The following is a 10,000-nucleotide window of genomic DNA, read 5'->3' on the forward strand; positions in this document are numbered from 1 at the left end:
TGGCTCCCAAGGATTGCCCTTTTCAATTGCTTCTCTAGAACTGTCAGCTCCAAAGCCTTCTGCTTTAGCCATGCATGGATGGCCCCTGGCCTCCAGGTGGCCATTTGTCCTTGTTCCTGGCTCTGGAGCCCCACCCAAAGCCAGGAGGAAGACTGGCATGGCTGCAGAGCTTGGCAGGGCTCTTTGATTCCCCATCACCCCAGTGTCACCCAGGGGCTCCCCATTAGGACGGTGTGGCCGAACGAGAGTAGAATCTGGAGTCCGGGGAGGTGGCTTTGCTTCTTCCTAATGGTGAGACTCAGGGCAAGTCCCTTGGCCAGTCCCGGCTTTAATGTGCTCATTTTAAAGAGGAATAAGTTCCATGAGGTGACCTCCAAGGTCCCTGGCAGCTAAATCTGATCGGAATGGATTCTGGAGCCAGGGAGTGCTGGGGGAATTCCCCTTCTCTGTCCCCGACGTCTCACTTCACCAGACTGCCTCATCCAACACCCCTGGGCCCTCTGGACACGTCCAGCCCCTCCCCCATTATGCCCCCCGGGATAGCCTGACTCACCGACCCATGGACCCCGGGGACCCTCGACAGCGGCAAGGCCCGGAGGGAAGACCCTGTTGTGGCAGCTCCGGCGCTCCCAGATGCCAATCCAATGACCTGGACAGAATAGGGAATGCTGTGTGTCGCTCACACCCTGGGAGGCCCAACTGCCGAGGAATATTAGCTCACCGAATGACTCATTGGGCAGCAGGCGAGAAGCCGTCTGGCTTCATCAGAAAAAGCCCAGCTCTCCATAGGAAGAAGGCGCAAGCGGCTCCATGTGCTGACACAGTCCAAACACGGAGCTTTAACCATGGGCAGCGAATAACAGTAACTGATAAATAACACCAATGACAAGGAGCCGCCAGCCCGTTGCCTCATCACCAAAATGAGGGGGTGGCCAGAGCAGCCTGGATGCTGGGGAGAATGATAATGAGGTCCAAGGTCACTCTGGAGCATTCAGTGTCCAAGGTCTTCAGATCCCTCCTTCTGGCATTCCGTGTCCCCAGAGCTCTCCCAGCTCCCACATTCCCTGTTCTAAGGACCTTCTCAGCTCTGACAGCCCATGGTCTGATATTCTACACTCTGTGGTACCTCCCAGCTCCCACAATGAGGTGCTAAAGGTCTTTCCAGCTCTGACATTCCATGTTCTAAGACCCATCCCAGTCCTGACATTCCATGTTCTGAGGTCCCTCTCACCTTGGATAGTCTATGTTCTAAAACCCATCCTGGTTCTCACTTTTTGAACCCATCCCAGTCCTGACATTCCATGTTCTGAGGTCCCTCTCACCTTGGATATTCTATGTTCTAAAACTCATCCTGGTTCTCACTTTTTGTTCTAAGGATCTTTCCAGCTCTGACACTTCCTCCTGTGCTAAGATCCTTCCCAGCTCTGACATTCTGGTTCCAATATCCTTTCTGCTTCTGACATTCTATATTCTAAGGTCTCTCCCACCTTGGATATTCTATGTTCTAAGGATCTTTCCAGCTCTACCGTTCCCTGCTCGACAGTTCTTCTCACCTCTGACATTCTATGTTCAAATGTCCCTCCCAGGTATATCAGTCTAAGCCCCTCTCAACAGTAACATTCTATGTCCCAAGACCCCTCCAGCTTCTGACACAATGTTCTCAGGTCCCTCCCATGCTGATATTCTTTGATTGTGTACCTTTAGCCTTTCAACTTTTAAAAACACTCTTCCATTCCCTTCTCTCATTTGATCCTTACAATACCCTCATCACTCAGATACTCTAAATTCAGTAATTCTATTAAATTAAACTCAATGAACATTTATTAAACGTCTACACTTTGTCTGACAGAAACTAACCCAGCTTTCCTGTCAATGAAAACTCTTGTGTTGGACTTGAATTCAGGAGTTTGATTCCTCACTCAGATATTCTGTGACCATGACAAGACTCTCTTTGCCTCAGTTTCCTCATCTACAAAATGAAGAGGATGGATTCCAGGACTTGTGAAGTCTCTTTTAGCTCTAAATCTACAATCCTAAGACTCTACCAGATGGGGAAACTGAGGCACAGAGACTATAAACAACTTATTTGCTTAAAGCCACCTAATTTGTTAGTGGCAGACTCCCACCCCAGGTCGACCAACACTTCAGCCCTGTCCTCTTTGCTCTACATCTCACTGCGATTACAAAATAATCACATAATCAGTCCACAGTCTGAGTTGGAAGGACATTACAAAGTGACTTCTATTCCAGCTTCCTCCCATCCCCAAGTCAGGAATCCCTTCTACATTTGAATCAGACAATTACAGCATCCTGGGGATGACTTCTAGCATGTATATGGCCACTCTATGTCTGAAACTTTACACTGAGTTACCAATTTTCATCCCCCCTCCTCAATCTGTCTTCTTAAAGGATTGGGGGTAGAAGGGACCACAGATACTGTCTAGTCTTGTCCACTCATTTTGAAGAAAAGGAAACGGGCACAGATTAGGCTCCTAGATTTAGAGTTTGAAGGGAGCTGGAGCTAATCCCAAACCCTCTTTTTACAGATGAGCAAACTAAGGCCCAGAGTGAGGTTAAATAAGTTGTCCAAGGTCACACAGATATGTGGTAGAGGCAAGATTTGAACCCAGATCTCCTCACTTCAAAGCCAGTATGCTTTAATACTACTACATCGTCTTTTCTTTCTCCCAATTAAGCATTTTCCCTCCCTGTTTCCCTCTTTTCCTTGAAGACATCCATACCCTTCTCTCCAAACACTTAATCTCTCCTAAAGTTCCCCTCTCAAGTCTCCTTCAGTCTCTTCCTTTCCCCCAACTCTTCCATCTCTGCGCTCCTGGATGACGCTCTCAGAGCTGGGTTCCCTCTACCATGCAGCTGGCTCTGAGGAGGAGAAAGGAACTCGGCCAGCCTTGATCAAAACCAGCACCGAGCTGGGGGCTGGGGGAGCTCTGCCTCCTTCCTTCTCTCCAGGGTGAAGTCTGGAAATATCCACTCCCAGCCAGCAGGAGCTGGACCTCCTCGGCCTCCTCCAGGAGCCCTCCCTTCTTACCCAGTCTGCTGACCCTGGCGCACCAGGGAGCTCGAGATTCTGTACCTTGGAACGAGGCGAGGCTGAGCCAATCCCAGGTGCTGCCCCTCTTCAGGCAGGAGTGGGTGCTCCCCACGCCACAACAGGAGGTCCATCTGCCCGTTCCCCAGCCCTCCGCGTCCTCCCCTGCCCACCCCACACCCTGTCTCCCTCTCCTTTTGTTAAAGTGCAGAGATAGTCAGAGAAGCCGCTTGGGAAAAATGACATTGTGGGGGCGGATCCATATATATTCCCTCAGTGACGTCCAAACCAACCCGGCTCAGGCTCCCAAGTCAAAAGTTATTCTGCCCACCGACTGGCACCACACGCCCCACCTGGATGCTGGGCGGCCGGCTGGGAGTTGGCAGATCCTCCTGGAAAGGAGGAAACCTGGCCAGGAGCTGTGGGGGAAGACTGGAGAGCTTCTAGGATTGGGGATGGGGTGGAGGAAAAGCCACAGGAGGTCCAGGACCTGACTACAGGGCAAGGGTAGCTCAGGTGTGAGGTGCCAGCCTGGGAGGTCGGGACAGATGCCAGGCGAGGTTCTACCACGACTAGGGCACCCCTGGGCAAATACTCCGCAGTCCCAGATTTCCCAACTGGACAGGGGGGAGGGTGATTGATACAAGATTTCAACATATTTCCCAATTCTAACATTCTGAGTTCTAAGGGCTTTTCAAGCTCTGGTATTCTGGGTCCTCAGGTCCCTGCCAGCTCTGACCTTCTAGGCTTTAAAGACCCTCCCTCCCAGCTCTGAAACCCTTCCGTCCAAGGTCCCCCCAGCTCTGACCTTCTAGGCTTTAAAGACCCTCCCTCCCAGCTCTGAAATCCTCCAGTCTAAGGTCCCCCCAGCTCTGACCTAGGCTTTAAAGACCCTCCCTCCCAGCTCTGCAGTCCTTCAGTCTAAGGTCCCCCCAGCTCTGAAATCCTTCAGTCTAAGGTCCCCCCAGCTCTGAAATCCTTCAGTCTAAGGTCCCCCCAGCTCTGACCTTCTAGGCTTTAAAGACCCTCCCTCCCAGCTCTGAAATCCTTCAGTCTAAGGTCCCCCCAGCTCTGACCTTCTAGGCTTTAAAGACCCTCCCTCCTAGCTCTGAAGTCCTTCAGTCTAAGGTCCCCCCAGCTCTGACCTTCTAGGTTTTAAAGACCCTCCCTCCCAGCTCTGAAATCCTCCAGTCTAAGGTCCCCCCAGCTCTGACCTTCTAGGCTTTAAAGACCCTCCCTCCCAGCTCTGAAATCCTTCAGTCTAAGATCCCCCCAGCTCTGAAATCCTTCAGTCTAAGGTCCCCCCAGCTCTGAAATCCTCCAGTCTAAGGTCCCCCCAGCTCTGAAATTCTCCAGTCTAAGGTCCCCCCAGCTCTGAAATCCTCCAGTCTAAGGTCCCCCCAGCTCTGACCTAGGCTTTAAAGACCCTCCCTCCCAGCTCTGCAGTCCTTCAGTCCAAGGTCCCCCCAGCTCTGACCTAGGCTTTAAAGACCCTCCCTCCCAGCTCTGCAGTCCTTCAGTCCAAGGTCCCCCCAGCTCTGACCTAGGCTTTAAAGACCCTCCCTCCCAGCTCTGAAATCCTCCAGTCTAAGGTCCCCCCAGCTCTGAAATCCTCCAGTCTAAGGTTCCCCCAGCTCTGACCTTCTAGGCTTTAAAGACCCTCCCTCCTAGCTCTGAAGTCCTTCAGTCTAAGGTCCCCCCAGCTCTGACCTTCTAGGCTTTAAAGACCCTCCCTCCTAGCTCTGAAGTCCTTCAGTCTAAGGTCCCCCCAGCTCTGACCTTCTAGGCTTTAAAGACCCTCCCTCCTAGCTCTGAAGTCCTCCAGTCTAAGGTCCCCCCAGCTCTGAAATCCTCCAGTCTAAGGTCCCCCCAGCTCTGACATTCTGGGTTCCCATGTACTCTAGGTCAGCTGCTCTGGTTCCCATGACTCACTTTATTCACTCTTTAATTCAAGTTTTGTTAATTTTTTTTACATCACAGTCATTTCTAAATGTTCCTCCATGAATTATCTATTGAATTTTCCCTCAAAGGAAAGAAAAACACCTGATTGAAACTAACTGACAAGGCAATATAGAATGCCTGCAATATGCAACATATGCCATAGCCCGTACCCACGGTCCCCCACGTTGACAAGGAAAGAAGAGAAATACATTCTCTTCTCTCCAAGGCTGGCCATTACGTCTCCCATGATTGGACATAAACATGACTCCTTCACACGAATGTAGTCATGGGCCTATTTCACAAAATACTGCGGGGATGGATATCCAGTGAACTAACTGAAGAACTAGCTTTGGGATTCCTTTGGCTCCTCTTACATAAAGATTTCATTGGAGTCTGTGCAAGTTCCCCACATTCATTCCAGTTTGGCTCTTTGGGACCAAAGAGTAGCCAACTTCCAAAAGAAGCAACAGAGGCAGGATTTGAACTCAGATTACCTCACTCACTTCCACGGAGGCCCTCTTTTCCACTGGACCACAATGCTAAGCATCTACCCAAACCTCTACCTCCTCCCTAATGTCTCCGTCAGCTATACCTCCTCAAGATCCTGACTCCGCCTCCAGAATAGAATCCATCCGAGGGAGGGATGCCTGCTCTAGCCGGGAGGGGATGGGGGGAGGTCGGGGAGCGACCCAGATTTTCCCCAGGGGCTCCTGCACAGCTACTGCAGTGGAAGCTCAGGAGCTCAGAAGAGAGGTTCAAGCTCATACAGTAGAAGGCAGAGGCAGAGTAGGGGACGGAGGACGGTGTGGCTGTGCCGGAGAGAAACCCTCAGCCGGGCTATGGCAGCAAGTGTGGGAAGTGACCCTTCTTCCGCCCTGACTCGCAGGGGTTGGTGACCGCCCCGCCCCCACCCCAGGTGCGCCACGCTGGGTCTCCAGAATGAGGAGAGCCTCGGTGGCTCTTAGATCTGTCCGAAGGCGCCACGGAGGGGGGGAGGTCTCCGCCCTCTCCCTGAGGGCTCGCCTTCCGAACTCCGAAGAGAGTGCCCTGAGCTGCCCAACTCTGGGCCGGTGCACCCTTGGCATGGACTCTGGTCCCTCACTCTCCGGGCTAAGAGAGGCCAAATCTCTGCTGCTTGGCCCGGGGGCGCGGGCAGGGCTGGGGGAGAGTCAGAAAACCTATCCATATTCATTGAAAAAAGAATCTCGGATCCTCCAGTCCTCGCTGGGCTCTTCCCAGGAAACCACGTGCCCGGCGATCCCCAGCGGCAGCCAGCCTATGGGCGAATCCCCCAAGATCCAAGAAGAAGGGCAGCCTCTCGTTTGGATTCCAGGACTGGCCCCGGAGCTCTCTCCGCCCCTCCCCCACCCCTCCCCCTTTGGCTCCGCGTTCCAAGATCACCTTGCTGCCATTTCCGAGTTGGGCGGCACCAGCTTCGGTTCCGGCAGTGCAAAGCCACCAGTGGGCACAGAATGGCTCCAGGGTCGGGGCCGGGCCAGGAGGTCCCGAGGTCCGGTGGCCTCTCCCCACCCCCAACCCCTAGATAGCCACAGGCCGTCCTCCCAAGGTCAACATTTGCCAGGAGCTCATTCCCTGCCAAGTCACCTTTATTGTAACTTCAGGGTTTGGTTTTTTTTTTCTCTTAAAAAATTCCCGTGTGTGTCGCTTTAAATGTAGGGAGGGAAGGGCGCCTTCTAAAAACTGCCCCCCCCCCTTGTTGTGGTTTGAAACAGACCAGCTCGTTGCCTATGGCAACCTCGGAGCCACCTGGAACGTGATTCCCATGCAGCCTCCCTTTTTAAAACTCACAGTCCCGGCGGTGGACAGGATGCCAACCCAACCAAAAAGGGGCAAGAGAACGACTCCGCTATTTCCAAAGCTCACGACCTCACCTGAGACTCACAACTCTGAGAGAGGTACTACAGGCATCTTTCTCTCCATCTGACAACCGGGGAAACTGAGGCTGAGAGAGGTCAGCCCTCTTAGCCACAATCACATCATTAGGAAGTGTCAGAGGCAGATCTTAAACTCGGCAACAAATCCAACACACATGTATTAGGTGCCTGGTTTTGCCGAGTAAAAAACAATTTCACATCTACCAGGTTGGCTAAGATGATAAAAGGGCAAAATGAATGGAGGGGATGTGAAAACACGGGGACACTAATACATTGTTAGTGGAACTGAACTGAGCCAACCATTTTAGAGAATGATTGGAATCATTCTCAGAGTTATAAAACTGGATCTGCCTTTTGACCCAGCACTGCCACTCTTAGGTTGATTTCTTTAGGTGATCAGGGAAAAGGGAATAGAAGCTGTAAATTCTAAAATATTTCTAGTGGCTCCCTTTGAGGGGGTAAAGAAGTAGAAACTGAGGGGATGCCCATCCCTAGGGGGATGGCTAAAAAAATTGTGGCATATGATTGTGGCGGAATACTACTGAGTTGTAAGAAATAATGAATAGGTTAAGTTTTTAAAAATGGAAAAAAATGGAAAAAACTTATGAAGAGTCAAACAAGCAGAACCAAGAGAACATTATATGTGTGTGTGTATGTGTATCTCAACAGAAATAGTGTTTGAAGAACGACTTGTATATGTCCATCTCCAGAGAAAGAACTGATAAGTAGAATCAAGCAAGGCCTAGTTTTATAAATTCATATATCTTGGGGGCAGCTGGGTAGCTCAGTGGATTGAGAGCCAGGCCTAGAGACGGGAGGTCCTGGGTTCAAATATGGCCTCAGACACTTCCCAGCTGTGTGACCCTAGACAAGTCACTTGACCCCCATTGCCTAGCCCTTACCTCTCTTCTGCCTTGGAGCCACACAGTATTGACTCCAAGATGGAAGGTGAGGGTTTAAAAAAAAAAAAAAATTCATATCTCTTTTTGTCAAATGATACCTTCTCAAATTCAGGGAGGGAGATACTTGGGAATTTTCATGTAACAAACAAATTAATTAAAATTTCTAACCCTTCTCTTCTATCTTAGAATCAATACTATGTATTAGTTCCAAGGCAGAAGAGCGTTAAGGGCTAGGCAATGGGGTCAAGTGACTTGTCCAAGGTCACACAGCTGGGACATGTATGAGGCTAGATTTGAACCCAGGACCTCCCATCTCTAGGCCTGGCTCTCCAACTACCGAGTCACTTAGCCACTCCCTAATTAGTTAATTTTCTTTTAAAAAAAGAGGTGATTTGATGTTGTGGAGCGAGGAACAGCTCTGGGAATTATTCTGATTCGGGTTTAGGTTCTGAATAAATCACTTCACCTCTCAGTGTCCCCAGACAACTCTAAATTATGAGTTAAGAAATGCATGACATAGTAGTGGTAGGATCCCTGGGCTGGTCCCTGGTGAGAGGGTTTGAATTTTAATCACACCTCAGATACTAACTCATTGGGTGACTCTTGGTAAAAAGATACATCTTTTAAAATTTTTAGATTTTGATTTAAAACTGAAAGGAACTTTCTCATTTTAAAAATGAGGAAGGGGGTGGCTGGGTAGCTGGGTGGATTGAGAGCCAGGCCTAGAGACAGGAGGTCCTGGGTTCAAATCTGGCCTCAGACACTTTCCAGCTGTGTGACCTTGGGCAAGTCACTTCACCCCCATTAACTAGCCCTTACCACTCTTCTGCCTTGGAACTAACACACAGCATTGAGTCCCCAAGACAGAAGGTAAGGGTTTAAAAAGAATAAAAATAAACAAAAAAGAGGAAACTGAGGCCCAAAGGGGATAAGTTATTGCCTCAAATTACAAAAAAAAAAAAAGGTCAATAAGTGAAGTCTCAGCCCATGGGTATGCTGGTAAAAATTTAACAACTGCCCCTCCCAAAAGATAGAGACATCATTAATTTTAATCTGCATTATTAACATTTTCTCTATGACTTTCAAAGTCTAGATAATCAACAAAAGCAGGAAATCCAGTCTATATTTATAATGTTTAAGGATTTCCCAAGTGTAAATTCTACCACTGAAAATGTAACTATCAGTTCTCAGTATGAGCTGGATCCAGAACCCTCTCCATTAGCCTCAGTTTCCTTACTGGTAAAATGACAATAATAGAACCTACTTTTAAGACAAGCATCAGAGGAGAAAATATAAAAAAGTCCTTGAAGTGATATAAATATATATGTATATGTTTATATATATATTATATACATATACATATGCATATATACTTATTTATATCTGTTATTTTTATTGTTATAACAAGTTAGTGGTTAAATGAGTAACAAATGCTCATTGATTAATTAGGATCAAGGATTTAGAGCTGGAAGGGACCCTGAAAGCCAGATTTATCTGGACCCACAGGGGGATGCTTCTTTTAAACTCCAGAATTTACTTATACCAATCAATCAGGGCCAATGAATGAAGCAGCCAGTGAACAAAGGTTTAGGCCAGTGATGGTGAACATTTTAAAGACCAAGTACCCAAACTGTACTGTCATGCCTCATGTGAACCACCCACATACCCCAGACAGGGAATGGAGGAAGTGCTTCCATTGGGCTGCTCAGCAGAGGGGCAGGTGATGTGAGAAATGTCCTCAGACACAAAGGAGAGGAGGAGGGGAGCAGCCTATTCTGGCACACATTCTGTAGGTTCACCACCACTGGTCTAAGGAGATACAAAGGGCAGAGACAAGAGCAAATGCTACCCTCAAGAAGTGTCTTTAATCGTTGGACTTTATGGACTTTATGGACTTTATAAGTCCATAAGTATGAAATATATACAAATAAATTTCAAGAAGGGGAGAGAGCTGAGAAATGGGGGCATCAGAAAAGGTCTCATGGAGGGGGTAGCCACTGAGCTTTGAAAAAAGCCAGAGATTCTGAGCAGAGGGTGAGGAGAGAGTGGATTCCAGGCATAAGGGGGAAGACATAGAGGGAGAAGCACTGCCAGTACAAAGATAAAGACATTTCTTTGATTAGCTCTCTGCCTATCATCAATCAATCAATATTAAATATTGAGTGCCTACTATGTGCCAGGCACTGTGCTTTATGATATGCTGCCTCTCTATG

The 10,000-nt window shown here is 48.9% G+C and overlaps 1 protein-coding gene across 12 annotated transcripts in view; it reads right to left on the reverse strand.

Moving 5' to 3' along the window:
• PRDM11 (PR/SET domain 11) overlaps window positions 1–10,000 on the reverse strand; it is a 100,538-nt gene that overhangs the window by 81,812 nt on the left and 8,726 nt on the right. For 2 of the 12 annotated variants that reach the window (XM_056801906.1, XM_056801908.1), the window contains exon 1: window positions 554–4,362. The exons of 5 other annotated variants lie outside the window; for them this stretch is intronic. In XM_056801906.1, the coding sequence (XP_056657884.1) occupies window positions 554–561 (8 nt within the window). In that variant the 5' untranslated portion in view covers window positions 562–4,362. Of the gene's footprint in view, window positions 1–553; window positions 4,365–10,000 lie in introns of those variants that run through there. 5 more of the 12 variants (XM_056801909.1, XM_056801910.1, XM_056801899.1 and 2 more) reach the window with 4 other exon arrangements.

This window comes from Monodelphis domestica, chromosome 6 (assembly GCF_027887165.1).
Source record: "Monodelphis domestica isolate mMonDom1 chromosome 6, mMonDom1.pri, whole genome shotgun sequence".
NCBI classification, from domain to species: domain Eukaryota; kingdom Metazoa; phylum Chordata; class Mammalia; order Didelphimorphia; family Didelphidae; genus Monodelphis; species Monodelphis domestica.